Source organism: Molothrus aeneus, chromosome 2, assembly GCF_037042795.1.
Source record: "Molothrus aeneus isolate 106 chromosome 2, BPBGC_Maene_1.0, whole genome shotgun sequence".
Classification (NCBI taxonomy): Eukaryota; Metazoa; Chordata; class Aves; order Passeriformes; family Icteridae; genus Molothrus; species Molothrus aeneus.
In genome coordinates, this window is record NC_089647.1 from 109,768,309 (window position 1) to 109,788,149 (window position 19,841).

A 19,841-nucleotide genomic window follows, 5' to 3' on the forward strand; every position below is an offset into this window, starting at 1 on the left:
TATCAAACAAGAAAGGGGAATATGCTCAGGATAAAATAAAATATTATCCAATGAACAACAGATACAGGAACACATTCAAATTTTTATCACAGAAAACTTACATCAAGTAACGTGTGAAGATGCTGATCTTGGAAAACACTGTGAAGAAAATCTAAGTCTTTTTCACTGCAGTCTGTAAGTGCATGAATTTCTTCCAGGCTGTCCAGCACCTGTGAGACTGCTCCTATGGGGCAACAGACAGGGAAAAAAAAAAAAAGAGAATAAAAAAATCAATAAAGCAAAGGCTTATGGTAAACTGAACTTTGGAAAAAGAAACTTTCAATTCATCTGGTACAACTGGAATAGGAGCTTAAAAAAGCTGGACTTTTAACAGGAAAACTCACTGAATAAATTTTACATATATCAAAAGTGCTCACAGCTAATGCAATTATACATAAGAAATGGCTTAATGGGAGAGAGGTCAGAACCTGATTTTATTAAGCTCAGCTTTGTTCTCTTTTAGCTGTGCTTCCAACAATGTCTTATGGAGCCACTTGGATTATTGTTGGCCTGTCCTCACTACTCCAACCTTCACTTCTCTTTTTGAACTGCCAGACAACTTCAAATACATATTGTACAATTTTGAAACATCAGTAAGAATTATTTTGAAATCAAATCCCAAACATTGGTAAAATCAGGAAGAACCAATGCTTTCACAAATATTTTTAAAATCAGCATCAGGATAAAGGAGGGAAGAGGGAGAAACACCTGACTGCTGAATCCCCTGGGGGACAAAAAAGGCTGTAATGTGTTTTTGTTCTGTTTGTCCTGCTTGCCTGGTTATCTCCTATCCAGCTATCACCCTACTTTTTCAGCAGGGCATGGGTTTGGTCATAGGATGATGGGGATGATTTTTATATGGCATGGGGGTGAGAGAGAAGCGAGAGCTATGGAGACAAAAAGGAGAAATGGGAGGCACTGTGGAAGGTGGAAGTCCATGAGGGAAAGCTGAACTCTCAGCAGGAGAGGACAAAGAAACACAACACAAACCCAGAGTAAACCACTCCACAGTGGTTCTGTGTGAAACAACTTGTTTAAAAATCTGAGTATCAATGGTGGCTGCCACCTGTGTGCTTTACTAGGATGCCAACTTTGGCTTATCTCAACACCCATGGATCATGTCTTCACTTTTTCCACTGTGGTAAAAGCATTTGGTAAGAAAGCAGCATATCCAGTGAGAGTCTGCAGCAATGCTGGTGGTCTGGCAACTGGATGCTTTTTCACAAAAAAATTCTTAATTCTGGATACTGAATTCTAGACATGCTCTATTTCACTAATTTCTCATCAATATGCTTATTCTGTTTACTTACACATTGCCTGTGTCTTTTTGACAAGATAGATAACATCTAAAAAAATTGCTGCATTCCTTGAAATTCTATCTTCTATTGCATGAACAATTCTTATCAGCCCTCCTTAACTCAAAGCCTTTTGTACTGCATTTTCAGAATGTAATAAAAACAATATACCAAACTGCCTCTTAACCACACAAGGAAAGAAGTTAACTTATTTCTCTCAAAATCTTGAAAAAGTGAAATAAACGTAACAAAATACACAAAAACTACTATACAAGACTTGCAACCTCATGGCTGAGAAGGAGAAATAAATTACAAATCTAGAACTCTTGCATCACATTTAGTACAAACCTCAGCCTAAAATTCTCCTCACAGTTGTCTGTACAAGGTTTGAGAACCACAATATCTCCCTCACTCACAACTCATGTCTCAGGAGCAATAAAACTTCTTAGCTCTCTCCCATCAAGTGTGTCTGACTACTTACACCTATTTGATGTACTAATTTATGTTCTTTTAAAAACCTATGGCTATCAGCAAATAAAACAAATGGTTTGACTTTTAGTAGTTGCTGTGCACGAGGTCAGGTGCACTGAAAAAAGAGAAAATTTGCTTCCTCTTTGATAATGAACAAGAATGCTCAGCTGAAAGGAACCATCCACATCCCTCTGCCAGAGACACAGCAGGAAACCTGAGGAAATATAAGGACTGGGGATCTGCTGGTAAGAGGATGGAGAGATCCCAGCCAAGCCTCAAAGGCAAGGAAAAAAACCTACCCAGGGACCCCAAAAGGACTGCACTGTTTCCTTTCCATGTTCAGCACATCGGTTAAAGGCTGATGGACTTAGAGATCTCCAAGCCTGAAGGAAAGTGCTTGACTTTCCAGGATCCAGTTGGTAGAAGAAAATTTGTTAAAATTCTCTTTTATTTCTGCTCTTTTCACGCTCAGAGTTTGAATTATTTTATTTTCAAGCAAAGCCTCTTTTTCTGGGTTCAAAGCCTTTTCTGTGTATCTGGGGTATTTAAGGAAAACTCAAGAGAAGATTCTTGAGCCTGGGGATCTTAAGAGTCTCTAATACTGCTCAGTGTTGCCCATAATCCCCAAAACCTGAGCCAAATCTGGAACCAGTAAGAAGTGTGTTCCAAGTTGCCTGCAGTGCTGTGTTACTGTGAAACAACAAAAGCTCTGGACCACTACATACCTTATTTGACAGTATTATTTCCTTTGCAAACTTTATTTTGTGGAATACTTTGAGGGCTTTGAAATAGAAATGAAAGTTATGATTTTTCAATATTTGCATCTCAACAAGCTCTTGAATATTTGGGAATTTAAAAAAAATTAGGGTTTGATCATCAGGCCTTTTTTTTCTCCTGTTCATTGGTCACATTGAATAGAAGGCTGTAAATAAAGTTTCCAAGAATGCCCTTAACAAATTTCATGGGACTTTCTGATAGTGACTTTGCTAATCTCCCAAATGACAGTTTTTATCTTATATTTTTGTTTTTACCTATAATCTTATGTTTCACCTACTGTCATGCCCCTCACTCATTTATAAATAATGTGCACCTGGATGAGCAAATGGCATAGCAGCAATATACTGACGGCATGTTAATGCTTAAAAAGAAGTGACAGAAAATTTTACAGGAATTTTTGTGAACACCTAAACTCTCTTTGTTACAGACATCTGTTAAAATGTCTAAAACTTCCTTTCAGAAGAGTTTTAAATTCAGGGAAGAGATACTACATAAAATGAAGTTAACCAACCTTTACAGCACACCTATTTCTAAAAACATTCATATTCAAGCTAAATTCCTAACCTTTGGGGAAAGTGTAAAGGTACTCAGTATTTATAATTAAAACTTATATCCTCTTGAAATAGGATTTAACTTCTTTTCAACATTGCAAGTGCACCCATTTTAACCTCAGCACAGATGATAAAGGACTTAAGTGAATTATTGCAGTCATACAAACTAAGATCTCAGACTTCTCATGGTCTGTAGAATCTAGAAGTATGAAAATTAGAATGATGCATAAATATTAGTAAGGCAGGAAAAATCAGGAAGTTGACTAACTTGACTGACTGTGTTAATTTGTTTTTAAGACTCCATAAAGTAAACTTGGTTAGAAAATCCTGCTCACTGCGCCAGAATTTTCAAGCAGCCCAAACTTTTGGGTGAGATGAATCTCACCCTGCACCTTAAGTTACTATAAAACCAGATCCAATTGCACAGGAAAGGCTGCAATTCCAGTGATATAAATAGAAGACTCTTCTCTGCAGAAACAGGAATAAAATCCACACCAAACATGGTTCTGTGAGAAGACTCTGGATCCTCCTGTAAATGCACAGTAAATGACCTCAGTGTCAAAAGGAGCAGGGACACTCTGGGCCATGCACACAACCTTGTCTTCCCTGTATTCCCATAAGAAAACCTAAGAAAGAATGGCTGCAGCTACTCAGAGTTTCCTGGGGACTGCCAACTATGAAAAGTTGAAAACTATGAGCTGTCATATATAAAAAAGAGGAAAAACCACATTAGAATGCTTATGACAGTCTCCTGCAGTCACCACTAGTACATAAAATGCTTTTACAGTTACTGGAATGACTTCCTAAGGATGATACCCAATTACTTCTGAGAAGACAGAGATGAATTGAGCAGTTTTCTGCCTACTGAGGCAGATCTGTTATTTATCAGAGACATATCTGCCTTGTGAGGCAGAAACTTGGGAATTTCTCTTCACGCAGTGCACAAAGTTACCATGGGTATTTTGGGCAGGTTCTGCCACCTCATTTTTGGAGAAGGCCATTGAGAAATAGTTTTCTGTTACAGCTGAATTATGCCTCTAGAGTCTGTGGGTGTCATACAGTGCACCTGAAGTTGCTATGGACACAGGTTCTTCAGGCTGGAAGTAGGCAAAGCTTTGGTAAAATAGTGTTGTTTCTACAACATCCAGCTATTCTAGCCTGGAACAGGTGGTTTGACTAGAGAAACTGAACTTTAAAGGTAGGGAGGAGTTGCTTACTTCTCCCCAGAACAGAGTAAAAGAGAATTTTGAATACTATTCCAAGAATTGCCTACATGTTCTGCAGTTGCCAGTCCCCCCAGTACAAAGCATCCCAAAAGTTTGCTTTTCTGAGGCTTCTCAGCACACCAGGGAAGTATTAACTGCCTCCCTCTGTTATGTAACAGGCAGTAAATAGAAATAGGAACCTCTTTTCATGTGACATGATCTGCAACATTGTACAACTGAATAAAGTGTTTAGATAAAGAGACTCAGATATTGCTACAAAGCACAGACTACATCCTGACTGCAAACACATTCTATATGAGGGCAAAAGAACTCCTTGGTTTATTTTTTAACACTGAAGATTATAAATACTCATGTAAGTCTTGGGTCAGTCATAAACCCACTTCTGAGTAATGAAAATCCAGAACTCAAGAAGCCTGACATAGTTTAAACACAAAACTATAAACACCTTTTTGCCAGTCTCCTGCAATTACTATGCCAGGAAATAACTCTGCAGAACTTATAATAACCATTATACTATTAGCAAGTTTTTATGAAAGAGACATTGGCAAAATCTAAATCTCTTAGATTTGTAGAGCCACAGAAAATGAAGTTCATGACACCAGCCACTCATTTGTATCCTGTTCATTCTTATAAACTATCTTTATTTGACTGGCTTTTCAATTATTCTTTATGTTGTGTAAATAGGTAAGTAAGTGTGTCTTGAAGATTTCACAGTGGTATTTAAATGACTAAGCAAGGCTTTGCTGTCATTTGCAATTTCTCTATATATCACAGTTCAGTCCTTACGCCAGCCAATCTACAATAAACAGAAGCTGATTTCTCTCAGCCTCATCTTGTGGCTGCCTTCTCATGGGCAGCTGCTGGAAATGAAATTAAAAGACCAATCCTGGCTCTTAAAGCACAACCATTTCAGAAGGCAGGATTTATTTTACTTTGTTTGTGAAGAGGTCTCAGGGTAGTACATCCAGCAAGGAAAGACGAAAAATCATCAGAAATTGTTAAATTTTAGAGAGACCAAATATTAGAATCACAAAATGAAGTCACAGGATACAACCTCACAAAAAAAAACCAACAAAAACCAAGCATGGGCATTATTATAAAGTGCAGACCTTTCCACTACTTTAACTGATGTAACTTCTCAGATTTAGAGACAGCCAGCTGAGCATCAGCTGTTCTTCATCACTTGCAACAACATCTGCAAAAATCACTGGAGCTGAGATGCCTCTGATCTCACAGAGTAATTTGCTGCTCTTTGCTGTGCACTGTATTCCAGAGCAACTGACTCTGCAGGAGCAGATGACAGCCAAAGCAGGTGTATACATGTACATGACTATAATAGTTTAAAATAAGGTGGCAGATACATGTTTTACATATACACAGCAGTGTAATTAAAATGTAAGGCAGGTAAAGGCTCTGTCCTGCTCAAATTTGAGCTATATGGCATTTTATGACTTCTTCCTTCTTGGACTGAAATCAAACAGTGAAGTTTAGATACCCTATAAATTTACATATAAGCTCCTACATGCACACAGTTCTGTGAATGCTACTGGGAAGCAAATAAGGCAGTGATAAAAGAAATATATGTATATACATACAGTGCATATATATAAAACAATCAGCAAGAGTGTAGTAAGAGAGCTGGAGGTTTATGGAGATGACAAGAACAATTCAGAAAGAAGACTGCTGGTGCAATGGAAGGGTATTGGGATTTACAGCTACATTAAAGAAGGTAAGAATATCTAAGGAGTACAAGAAAGGAGAGAAAGGCATGTAAAGTCAGAAAATAAACTAAAGGAAATAGGTGCGGGAGAGAAAAACAGGGAGAAAGAGGCTAAACAAAAGAAAAAAGAAAAATAAAGAAAAAAAGAAAACAAGAGATTAAGTGTTTCCAAACAGCAGAAGGAATATAGAGGAGAGTACTATGTATGGAAAACAACAAAGGATGGGGGGGAAGAGGAAGTGGTGGGGGAGAGGACAAAGAGGGCAGCAAGAAACTGATGCTTAATTTTGAAGAGACTTTTTTCATCTTGCACACACAGGGGCACTGAGAGTGGACAAGGCTCCACTTTCTCCTGTCTCCATACTTGGCACCTTCACACAGTTTGTCAACTCTTTTTCCCAGCTACCCCTCACTGAAAATCCAACCATAGATATGACAGAAGCCAGTCTAGTGTGGTGGCAAAGAAACAAGCAGAAGTGTTGTTTTACACACCAGACCTGTAGCTTACATGTAAGTGCACTCACAAGCAACTAAACAAATAAGTGTTTAAATAGATGAATGCCCTTCACTATCCCTTCCTTAGATCCTTTCTTTCTCCTGGCAAAAATGTCTAAAAACCCCCTTCTGACCAGCATGACAGCAGCACACCCTTATAGTCAGTTTGTGGAAGAAAAGTCTCTATGCACAAACAAAAACCCAAAAATCATGGCACAGGCTTTGTATAAGATTTTTTTTTTTCTCCCCCCCTACAACTGCTTAAAAATAATACTATCACAAAACTTTTATACAAAAATCCATTGAACTTTCACTCTCAAGTTACTGGACAGGCATTCTGAGATGGGGAGATAGGAGGAAAAGGAACAACTTCCCTCACAATCCGTAAAATCAAAAGAATGAACCAAACAACAACAACCACAAAATCCATGACTGATCAGAGATGGAGACAGGGACACACGTCCTGCTGACATGTCCTGACCTAGGACAGAAGCAGAGCTGTTAATCTACAAGTCTCAAAATGCTGCCGGAAACCCCCACTTTCTATAGCTTGTTTTTGGGGAATTAGTTTTGCTGAATTAGTTGTTTTTGAAATGGTTGTGGTTTGTATCAAAGGATCTAAAATTTCACAGCTTCTCCTCCGCCTAGGTTTTAGAAATGCTTGTGGTCCCACTTTCTCACAAAGTGTGCAGATGCCTTGCAGCAGAAGCTCCTCCCTACATGCTAACAACGTTCCTTCATTGAGGAGACACATTTTGGATAGTTATTGAAATCAGGTGTATGCATATCCACAGTGCATATGCATAGATCAGGTAACACATATCAACACAGAAGGATCAAGAAAGTTCATGCAAGCTGAGAGCAAGAATATAATATTTGACTAATATTACAGTAAATGTTTGGTAGTAGAAAGAAAAAAAGCAAACATTAGTCCATGAAAACAATTTTGGAATGAAAATGCAAACCCAAAATATACTTTATTAATTCAATGAAAATTAAATTTTAGTTCAGTTGTGTTGCAAATATTAAATATTGGGAAAAAAACCCCAAAACTCAGGTAATTTTAATACTGCCTCTAAATTAGAACCTTCAGAATTGTCTGGAAATCATCCTTCTGCTTGATTATACTGTTGAATATATATTACACTGTACACAGATTTAGTCAATACCATATAATTTTGTCTGAACAGGCAGTATTAAAACTGAAAAGAGCAAAGAGAAGCAAAAGAAAGCAGATTTTTAAACATGCAAAGACACACACCATAGCTGACTGATATGCCTTAAAGGAAAACAAAGGGATACCTACTTTCTGCTGCTAGAAGTCCTAGAAGGAAGGCAGCATTTGGACAAACAACAAACAGTATGAAGATTTCAGAACCAGCCATTTATAAAGCTGCAACCTAGCAGACTAATTTAGCCACAAAATAGTCTCAACAAAGTGACAAGGATCCCCCCAGTTTTTAATATGGATTTTCTATGTGTGAAGCAAATGGCACTGGCAGACTGGGATGGGAGGAAAACAAACACTTGGCATTGGGAAGGCAGCACATGGATGCAGTCTTAGAGATCTATTAATACCAGACTTTTCCCAACATTGGTTAAACAATTTTAAAAAACTCATGGACAAAAAGGGATTTTTTAGTAAAAATATTGTAGGAGTTGAAATTATAAAATAATTCAACATACTGCAAATGATTCATAACATATTAATATACTTAGTAAGCAAAATTTAGCAATGTTATATTGAAATCAAAAGTTTCAGTGAAAAATGTTATGTGAACCATTTAGAAATGCAACCACTTCTTTATTGCTTTTAATTAACAGTGTCTTTATGCCCTTTTAAAAAAATTTAAACATATCAGAGCAAAGAATCAATAGCTGAAAATCATAAAGTTAATAATGGAATGTTGGAAACACACAAACTCATGATCTCAAAACTGATAGCTGTGCTTGTAATACTAGCAAAGGAATTAGTAACAATTATAAGGTGAATGTAGTTTTTTTCTCCCCAAGCATTCATATTGTAAAATGTTACAGAACACCCTTTGCAAATATTTACGAAATCAATGCTAATTTTTGCATAACAAAAGTGGGTTTTTTTCCTTACTTCTGTTGATGAAACTGATGGGTTTTAAGATATGGGCTTGTACGGACAATATTTCATGAATTCTAAATCCCATAAAACAACTAATCATTCTAACTTGTGAGTTCAGCTACTTCCATGTATGTTGGAAACAGTGAGCTCACAACTTGTCTGTATCTGTGCTGTTTGACCTTGCTCTGAAGGACTAAGAGATTTAGCTTTATTCCCATTTTTATTATCGAATTTGAAAATCAAGATCTCATGCTGTTAAAAACTTCTTGTTTGCCACGACAACACAGAGTCTGACAAAACAGTACAGGATGAAAATTTCAATTTGCACACATCAATCCTGAGACAAAATACCAAAAAGCATTTGTAAAAATGCTGTGTGTGGAGAAAATGAGGCAGAAGCGCTGAAGGAGCCTCAGTGTGGCTGCTTTGTGTGCAGTGCAAAACCTCGCTTCTGTTTATCTGCTTCCGGAGCGACCACAGAGCCCAGCACTGACAGGAATGCAGGAAATACTGCAGCAGTGCCACTGCTCAGCACAGATGCAGGAGCACATTTGGCCATTCAGGCTCTTCTCTTGCTCTGAGGTTACCCCAAAGCACAGCTCGAGGATCCTTTACAGGAATCCAGACCTGTTTTGTGGCAAAAAGCTGCTCTGAAACCTCTTAGTCACAGTTCAGAAATGTGTGCCACAGCCCAAGCAATTCCAGCAGACATCAGAGAGTAACAGCCTTTAACAAAAGGTAAAGGTTGCTTTAATTAAAAGTCAGTTATGCAGTTTTCCAAAGACTATGGACTAGCCATTAGCTTAACTCCAGCACTGACTGGAGTGGCTACAAAAAGCTTTTGGAAACATAAATTTTACTAAAAACCTCTTCAATTTATCACTTTTTCTAACTGTTGGCCTAAAAACATAACCATTTTGAATCTACTTAACACCCCATATGAAACAGTCATCCTCAATTCAGCTTCTCAAGTCAAACCCCAAGAAGCAAAAGGAGGAAAAATTAAAAGCTTTACATTGGTGCTGTTCATTCCTAGCCTGAGGCACTGTTATAAAAACACTTGAAAACTGTATGTCTGTACATTCAGCTGGGGAACAAGTGGCCAGCATATAACAGAAGGAGAGGAAATCCTGTCTAGAGCTAATGTGCAACCAGGAGGGTCAGGCACTGGGCAGGGAAAGGGAGGGAGGCAGATGGGAAAGGGCAGCAGAGAGCAAATGCTGTGAATTTCCCTGGCACCTTAGGGATTTCATGGTCCACTTCAAATACTTCCTACTGGACCAGTTTTCCTCCTGTGACAGATTTAGCTTTCAGGGCTGCTGATTGCTAACTTCTGATTTATGTTTGTTTCAGCATATTAAAAATATCTGAAACATTTGTTGCCTTCGGGAATACACATTTTAGAATGTCTTGAAGATAGGCAACCTGAAAGTCAAATGTTTCACATTCTAGAGAAGACCATTTGCAGCAGGCTTGTCAGCTGAGCTGCTTGGTGGCTTTGCTGGAGAAGTTACTGAACAGAGACTGTCAGCAATAAAGCAGAATTGTAGTTTGAAAGTATTTTAAAAGGTTTTGTCACACTCAAAATTCAGCAAGACTGGTTTGTGCCATGTTACCAACAGGATGGTAGCAGGATTAATTCAAGTTTTTCAGAGGATGGTTGCTGACAAAAGAGGAAACAGACCACCCAGTGATCAGCAAGTGGTTGGAACCAAGAGTTGTTAACACTGTACAAAGGAAAGAAAGATGTGTACAGAAAAAAAAACCTGGTTGACCTTAAACAAAATTTATCTCTTTTCATTCCCATCTACTTTAGCTATGCAATTTTCTGACTTTCACTGGAAAACTCTCTAACAAGAAGATCCTTTGTGATTCTGCATCTACAGAAGTCATCCAAATGGCTGCCAGCATTGCCTTCCTATCCTGGGGTAGCCCTCTGGTGTAGCACAGGAAGATGCTTCAAGGTTCCAGCAACCCCAGATTTCCATACTGAACTTTGAGAAAGAACACCTCTAGATTAATTGGGTAAAAAAAGAGAATTGAATTTTTCTGGTTTTGTGTTTGGAAAGCCTTGGAAGACAGGAAATGTGATTTGCATAACTTAATAAGCATCTATATTTCTGTATATTTATCTCTGTAGGAGTTCTGTATTTGCCTGTTTCTGACAAACCATTTAATTACAGTGACAGGCTTCATGAAATTTTATGGGAGGAATAATTGGCAGCCACATCTAAAATATTAAATGGTCTTCATTAAGAGTTTATGATCTGGAATAACATTATGAGGTACTAGGAAGGAAACTTAAATAACCTTAAGATAATCAAGTTTCTACTGCAATTCTTGAGTTTTAATTTCTCCAAACTAGTTTGGTTTAGAATCATCACAAGACCCATCCTCCAAGCCAGAAGTATTGAAAATACTATTAGTGTACTTCTGAAGAGGAAACAAAATAGATTTCGGTATCTAGGAATTCCAGCTGAAATGTTATAATCTCTGAAAGAGAAAGCTGAAAGAGTTGTAGAGTCTTTTCTTGCAAGGCTTAGTGTTCAATATTAAATATTTTGTCAGCTAAAGTAGTGGGTCAGAGAAACATAATGAAAACTACCCACTTAGGATGGTCTCCTGATCACTGTGATCCCCCATCAGTTTGATCAACAATATCAGGTTAGAGATTAACTTTGCTTTCCTGAGAATTCCTAGCTTTTGTTTCAGTTCTTTCAGAGATGAGCACAAGCTAACAATGGATCCAACACAGATATTCTGTACAATTTACATGTGCACTGGGTTCAAGAATTCTGTGAGCAGAAAAAAATAGAACCTGGAACTTTCCTGTAGAATGATATCTGCAATTACATCACTCTGAGGAAGACACATGTCCTGTTGATATGAGACTGAAACTGGAAAGCAGAACTGCTGTTTCCAGATTAGGAAAGTTGCCACTGCCAGTCATGCTGGTGGCCATTCACCACTGAAATGGGGGAAGTAGATGGAAACAAAAATTAAGGCACTGCAAGTAGTTCTAGGTGAAGTAAAACTGACTTATTCTTTCTTTAAAAGGATAGGTGGATCCTTAACTGCAAGTACAAGTATCCAAAAGCTGTGCTGAACTTAAGCCATGAGGCTTTGATTACTCATTTGCAATAAATGATCTGAGATTCTCAATCATTTCTATGGGGATTATGAATGGTGTTCGTGTCTAAGGACAAAGAAAAGTTTTAATTTTACTACTTGAAGTTGGATTCCAAGAAGTGAAATTGGGAGAATTTCAACCCAGAAAAGTTGTCCCCATTCTTACGGGGCATATCATTCCTATATTAATGACATTGAAATAATTTCTAAAAATTACTTGCTTAAATGAAATAGAAGGAAAGAAGTAATTAATTTATGCAGTCAATACATAATTTTCTCACCTATAGAAATATTGAGACAGAGAATTATCACACAGCAGATCAACACACGCAATTAAGTTCCTGAAATGTCTTCTAGAGAAGTCATTATATAGCTAAAATATTCTGCCAGAACTCCTAAAGTGTTTAGAAAAATTAAAGACAGTCCTTTTGGTCTTAGGTTTTTCTTAAAGGTTAATTTAAATTGATCCTAAATCCTAATTTTAGATCAGACAAACCAACCCAGACTTTTGCACTGCAAATATTTTGAGCAATGTTATGTCAAAATTAAGATACATAACTAAGACAAGGCTGTGTTAGTTTAAGGACTGACAGGTGATTTAAATTCCTGAATATGGGCTATGGACAAAAGGATTGCTTGGTAAGGTCACTGTCCTGTCCAAGGCCTAGATCAAAGCACAAGTATTATCTTCCCCTTTGAGTACATGTATTGTCTCTCTCTGAAGATTTGGGGTCAAAAACACTGTCCAGTGTGCTTTAAATAGGACACAGTCATATTGTTCTCTAAAACAGGAGTCAGGAAACTTTGGTACATAATGGCTTCTTTTTATAAATAACTATTAGTAAGGTATTAGAGCTTTGCTCCTGCCTAAGAATTCAAGACAAACTTTCAATAAGCTTTTCTACTCAAGTAATATAAAGAGAAATGTGAAATTTTAACATTATTTATAATTAAATGTACATACAGTAAAAAAATAAAAAAAAATCAGACAGAATTTCTGTAGAAGCTTAAAACTGTGCCGAGATTTTCTCTCCATTTTTGCCAGCTGTGAATGCCATTGTGACTGAAAATTATTCATCCTTTCACATGTAAATGTTAATTTAATATTCAATTTTATGGAATCTCAAGAAATGAGTAAATACTTGGTACTCTGGTCAGTATGGACTTAAGACATGCTGACTGCAGTAAATACACTTTCTGTTAAAATACCTGAGGAGGTGGGGTCTTCAGAGAAGTCTGGCAGCTCTTCAGGGGGGTCACCATAGAAGGAGTTGAATTTGTGGCTTGACACAGCTGCTAGTACTGCCCCCTGAATAAAAATATCCACACAGTCTCAATTACACAAAGCAGGATAACAAAACATTTCCAGACCCCTCGGATCACTCAGTCTCCTGAGGTCTCGTGTGTGTTGACCTTTACAGTGAAGAGCAAATACAGTTTCTAGTCTTCAGCTCTGCCTCCCTTTTCACAGTGACCATATCGAACAGAAGAGCTGGTGATACACTAATGAACAGTAAAAATATTCTTTGCAAGGGGATTCATCAGAACAGTTCTTTATGTGAATGCATTTTGAAATAACTGTGAGGCATGAATTCACATTGTAGTACAATGGAAACAAAATAACTAATCTCTTTATCTTTTCCTCTTATCTGGATTAGCAGGAATAAAATTTCACTCTTTAAAGCAAAACACTATGTTTTTGTTTTAGAAATGGTCATAATTTGACACTGACAGCACTAGAATACTTTGACACCCATAAGACATCAATATAAAAATAGTACAGTTATATAGACAGTTGCAGAGTCCCAGAATGAGCATTACAGGGGAATTTACAAACCCAGAAAAATGGTCACCTCCTTTGACATATATTTACTTGTTCAAGTAAATTACACTTTAACCACTCAGGTTTTAATGCCTCACAGTTATGGAAGTATGGATGAATTTCATGAAATATACTGCAGAACAGTGCTTTGGATAAAAAAAAAAAAAATGAAGGTCTAAAAGCTCAGGAAACTAAATATAGTGGCCTCCCCAGGAAGAAATTCAGGAAATATCTGAAATTGCACCTAGAACAGGAATCAGGTCATATTCTAAAATGTAATAGATAAACATTTTAATGGAAGGATTACCTGGGCACACAAACCACCTAAGAGAAAAGAGCTGTTCATGAACTGTGGCAGCTGTGCATCCTCATCATCAGCCACATGAAACTTTTGCAAAGCAGCAGCTCAGTGTGAATACCTGATTCTGAGTTTTACTACAAACTGTAAAACAGCCCATAAACTGTAATGCTTCATGTTCCTGTCATAATTTTCTGAACCTTTCAGTGAATTCAGAAATGTTTCTGTTAAACATTCCATGACAGGATCAGAAGGAAAACCATGTTGTTTTGGGCTGAAATGTTAACATTCTTTTCAACATGGCTTAGAAATAAACTAGTATGTAGTTAAACATAAATAGGATAAATTGAAGAATATGTATTTACTCTTCTTCCACAAAGATATTAAAAATTACTATGTTACTTTTATTGTAAATGTAACACAATAATAACAGAAGTGATTGCACAATTCTCTCCAGTAATTCATATTACACAGAATTACTGAATTACTGAACACCTCATATACACCTTGACTGATACCAGACAATTTACACTGAAATTTGAAAACTATGCACTAAGAAAGAAAGGAAGGACAAACAGCCTTTCTAAGCATTTCAATAAACATCTGTCAAGGCCTGCTGCAACTTTTTATTTTATTGCTGACTTCAAAGCATGGATTTCTCTAGCACTTTTTAAATGAATCAAGTATCACACAAAATTCAAGCTGTGTAATTATATTGTTTTAACACTACATTCAGTTTACCTTTAGTTTTCGTCTTGCATTGAATTTTCTCAACTGTTCTACTGTTTCTGGAAGATGAATCTTGTATGCATAGCGATCTCTCTCCTTGAAAAACCCCACAAAAAACAAACCAAAAGAACATTAAATACAAGCTTTTAATATCCTCTTGACACTAAGAAACCAGACAAGAAAATACCAGCTCATAAATATCCTACAGAGAATGAGGATTTGTTGCAAGTTAAGAAAAATTTCCAGAAATTACGAGGGATTAAAGTGCTTTGACAGAATTCTTAACTTGGGCCAAGGATATTTTCTTTCTGTAATTGTTTCCCACCTTGTAGTAAGACCCCAGTGTTTTGTTTTACTGTTGTGCTTCACTGAACTTTGAAGCAGAAAGCAGTTCTGCTGTTTGGAATTCACAAACCTCAGTGAAGGAACATGCTCAAGCACTCTTTGACAGGGTGCTGGATACTTCAGGTGAGTTTGGGAGATGGGGTACCTGTCCAACAGGGCAGGAAATGCCAACCCAATACCAGCCAGGGGATGGTACAGGAAGAATTCTCCATTGTAGGTGCAGATGAAAAATGTGCCAATGAACAGTTACAGTGACAGAAGGGACAAAACTTGCAGCGGCCATCTACCTTTCCCCCCTGAAATTGTATAAAACCATTAATTTAATGTGTTTATCCCCATTCTTCTCCTGAATCAGAGTGAAACCACAGCAGTCTCTCTATGGCACTAAAGATGTCTCTGTCTCATGCTGTATTTGCTCCTATCTATAAATGGTTTGGAAAGCTCTGAGTCAGCAGAGAAGGCAGTTTATTGAAGGCAAAAATGAGAAGACTGACTGGTGGAATGCCTGGTAAACAAAGTTGTCATAAACTAAACCATGTGACTTCCAACAAATAACAACATGGTCAAAAAGAGACCACAGACACCAGAAGTGCAGAGCTGCACAGGCAGAGCTTGCACATGCACATTTACTGAACTGTCTTTTTAACAAACCTAATTAGCTTAGTTGCTCAAACAACAAAAATTACAGGTTTTCTGCCAGAATGACCCTCAACCAAGCTCCAGCTTTGGCATCTCAATGTGGGTATGCTCTCACAGTAAAGAAAAAGTCCACTTACAAGCAGGTAAAAACAAATCACCTGTGTTTGTATAATATTCTGGGATTCCAAAACACGGTGATCATTTCCATACCCTTTGATATCTGATACACTATGTATACTCCAGACCAAAAGACACAACTTTGCCACTTTTTGAGTAGAATGGCTTGAACCTGCAGTTTCCCAACACACAGAGGAGCTGCCTTAACCAGTGCCATTTCTGAGAGGTGAACACTCCCAATCTCCTCTGATAAGCTAGACCATTCTGCAGCTTGGAATACAAGAGTCAGAGGCAGAAAGAGAGCAGAGAAATGAAAAGTGACTCCATTCACTGGTGGTTACACCATTTACTTGGAGGGAGAAGAGCATATGGTCCTGTTCTTCCCAGGTTCTGTCTTTGTGGGTTTCTCTTTGTCTCATGTAGAGCACAAAGAGTCCAGCAGTAGACACCAGATCAGCCCCCTTTCAAAATAAGTGCCTTGTTTAAGTGAATGATATTATGACTTTTCTACCCTGGACAGCCACTATAGAAAAGCAAAGGATAACCAAGAAAATAGTTAATTCATCACCTTCTGACAAAGGTGCTTTGAACCAGCACTTTTCACCTTTCAATTCTGCTGCACAACCCATCATTCTCCAACCCCAATGTTTAGTACAGACTAATGATGGAATGCTGAGAAGCTACAGGTGTATTTTCTCCTTTTCCAGTTGTAAACCTTCAGTGGGCAGCAATTACTCTTCCACCGGCTTAAAGTGTGTTTTAAGTTCTGCCATCACTGAAAAATAATTTGATTACCAGATGTCATATAATTTCATGCAGTCACAGCGGCCTTGGGGCAACACTCCACTACTTCCTTCCTTTTTGGTGGGATATTTTCAAGAATCTAATGTAAGGAAGCAGCACAGTTCAGCAGCATAACCTGCAGCAGTAGAGTGCATGGCTACATGACTAACAGGAAAGAAGTTTAGATATGACTGAGCAAAAAGGAGATCAGAAATTACTTCTCTGGAGTTTGAGAGCCACAGAAAGACACATTAACAGCTTCTTTAAGCTTTATGTTATGTTATGCCCTACTCCCTGCACTCTGGTGCTGCTGAAGATGTCCAACTGAGTTTGCTCTTAAGCAAGAGTTTAAGCCTGGCAATTACCAAAATCTCAGGCTCTAATCCTAGAAAGCATTTAAAGCATATTATCCCACATTTTGTACAGTTCATGTCTACCTTGAAAAGCTCAGAAAAACAAAGAAATCCATGTTTTTTTCCCTTAAATGAGAAAGTAGCATGTCAACAGCTGCTTTTACTACCTTTAACCAGGGGTGATTCAGTGCTTCATACACTGTTATCCTCTCTGCTGGATCCAGCATAAGCATGCGGCGCACCAGATCTTTGGCACTTTCAGAAATATGGCTCCATTGCCTAGGATTCATCTGATTAGGAACAAGAAAAAAAAATAGTAATAAGAATGTAGAAAAGAACTAGTATTTATCTACAATAATTGCAGAGACTTAACACTGGTTGGTGCTTGCAAACATTTCTGTGTAATGAATGTAAAATGAAATTTCTAAGGGTTTTAATAACTTGTAAAAATGGAATGTAGTTGTTACTGAAATGGCACAAAAATTGAAGACATAAACCCTGACATGTCCTTAGTATTATGTTATAATCACATTGTAAGTTCTACCTACTCTACATTCTGCTCAGATAAAAGGCACCACTCACTAGATAAAGCAAAACATAATTAGGCTCTGTTTAACTGTTAATGATGCATATGATAAATGCAGAAATTAAATCCACTCCTGAAATCAATATATGGCAAGAGAAATTATCTGTTTCAACCCACAATTTCATGCTAGTGATTCTGGGTAAGAAAGGAATGAGAGAATGCCTGTTGTGAACTACACTGGTCCTGTCCTGAAGGTGCTATGGACAAGGGTTCTTCCCAATAAATTCCTTTCAACTTCACAACAGGTAAAGTTTTTCCACTAGGAAAAGGAAAATGTCCTTTTCCTTCCTTTCCACAGGAAAGCATAAAAGGACAAGACAATACAATAAATCAGCAATTGCAAGACTTTCAGAGCAGAACTTTAGGGGGTTCAAAATGAAGGATGATTTAGAATAAATTTCCATTCTGTGGATATATGCAGGTTTGTGCCCAACCAGTCAAAATGATGGACACCTGATAAAACCATACTAAAGTAAGAAAATTCTTTATGTGATAATAAGGATAATATCTTTAAGGTATTTCTAGTATTTCTTTAAATTATGAAGAAGCTAAGTTTTATTTAGATGATAGATAGCTAACTTTACAAAGAACTAAATGCAAATTCAAAATTATAACCAGACTCTTCTCAATGTCACAATCTGATCATTGTAAGAGGTCCATTTTATTTAAAATAAGTCTTTACAAAAAACGGTCACTTTGAATGGAGGCACTCAGCAATGTTATCTGGCTATGAAATGCACATTTATAGCTGTGATTTAATTTCTTTTTCAGCTCTAATGAAATGAAGGTAATTGCAAATTTGACAGGATTTTCACTGAATAGACAAATTATTGTGGAAACAGGAACAGAAAAGGAACTAAGAGGACACAATGTACTGGTTGTAGCTTTTTTTTAAAAAAAAGAGAAGTTAACTTGTATCCTTCAAGAAGGTTTTAGCTGCTTAAGAGATTCCATAAGAAATCTTCCATAAAGTGAAATATCTGTCAGTCTGTGCAACCCCAAAACTAGTGCCATGAAGAAATGCTGCTGTTTCTAAGATTATAAAATGGAAAAAATGAAATATGTGCTCCTGACCAAGTCCAGTAACACTGCTGTCACTTACATTTTAGCAGGCTGTTAAGGTGATATAATAAATCAGACTGTCAGGCAGCTTTGAGAGCTTCCATTTGTAATTTGCTAATGCACAGCTCATGTATGACCTTGGTTCCAAAGCACAGCAAAGCTGATCTTAGGGAAACCCACAGTGAAGTTGCAGCTTTAAATTTGTCTCCACACTGGTCTGTGGGCTGAGGCTGTGAGAGCTTCTGTGTGCACCCTGACCTGCCCTTGGCTGCAAGTGGCTCCTGTTGAATCATCAGCTGAACTTTACTGCACTAAGAACAAAAATGCCTGCCTGTATTTCTAAAATAACATGTATTTTATTTTAAATCAAGGCAATATGATGATGATGAATGTTTATGACAGCTCTGTTATAAACAGGTAACAGATCAAATTTTTGATCTGTTAGCTGATCAAAAATTTTAAATTGTTTATAAATCTGAGGTTACAGTATGTTCAAATTCACAGCTAAACCTCTTGTCTTCTTCCTGTTGGGCTCAATGTACAGTTAGGGGCTGGTTGTAATTATTTATTATTTCATCTGAGCACATATTTCCATATTCTAATTCCTAGTAATGATACAAAACACATCAAGTACAAGACAGACCGGAGAGGGAAAATAATTTCTCTTCCTTGTGACAGATTTCCATAAACTTTAACTTAAATCAGGCTAAATACAAACATCAACTTTCAGAAATGTTACCAACAGAGTTCATCTCATTGGAAAAGGATTCATGTATGCTGTCATTTACCTTGTATTTGCCTTTAATAATGCCTTCAAATAATCTTTCCTTGGTTCCATAAAAAGGCAAACAACCACTTAGCAGGATAAACAGGATCACACCACAACCCCAAACATCTACAGGCTTCCCATATGGTTCTCTTTTTACCACTTCTGGAGCCATGAAGTGAGGTGTTCCTACACGTCCTGAATGGAAATAAAAAGAAAATTGAGTCAAAGGGATGTGTGTCAAACATGGAAATGAAGAATATCACTGCATTAAACAAAAACAGTTTTAATACATTTTGTTCATGGTTTAAAGCTTTAAACACAATTCTTTTTACCTTAAGTTTATATTTATATACATATGTAGTGAGATAAATCAGCATTTTCCCTTTTGCTTAATTTTTACTTTAATAAACTGAGGAATAGTCCACCCGAGCTGGGAGAATGTGAAATAAGACTTGTAAGAGCACTGGGACTCTTCAGTAAAACTTGCCATATAAAAGTAAACCCATCAATTTGGACAATCTTTGAAACAGGAATTATTTA

General features: G+C 37.2%; 1 protein-coding gene across 7 annotated transcripts in view; it reads right to left on the bottom strand.

Moving 5' to 3' along the window:
* Positions 1-19,841, bottom strand: part of CASK (calcium/calmodulin dependent serine protein kinase) — a 188,578-nt gene that overhangs the window by 54,094 nt on the left and 114,643 nt on the right. For 4 of the 7 annotated variants that reach the window (XM_066545496.1, XM_066545495.1, XM_066545493.1 and 1 more), the window contains exons 7-12: positions 19,321-19,496; positions 17,052-17,174; positions 14,660-14,743; positions 13,008-13,107; positions 7,881-7,898; positions 102-223 (exon numbers count right to left, since the gene is read on the bottom strand). In XM_066545496.1, coding sequence (XP_066401593.1) covers positions 102-223; positions 7,881-7,898; positions 13,008-13,107; positions 14,660-14,743; positions 17,052-17,174; positions 19,321-19,496 — 623 coding nt within the window. The remainder of the gene's footprint in view (positions 1-101; positions 224-7,880; positions 7,899-13,007; positions 13,108-14,659; positions 14,744-17,051; positions 17,175-19,320; positions 19,497-19,841) is intronic. The other 3 variants (XM_066545497.1, XM_066545498.1, XM_066545494.1) reach the window with 1 other exon arrangement.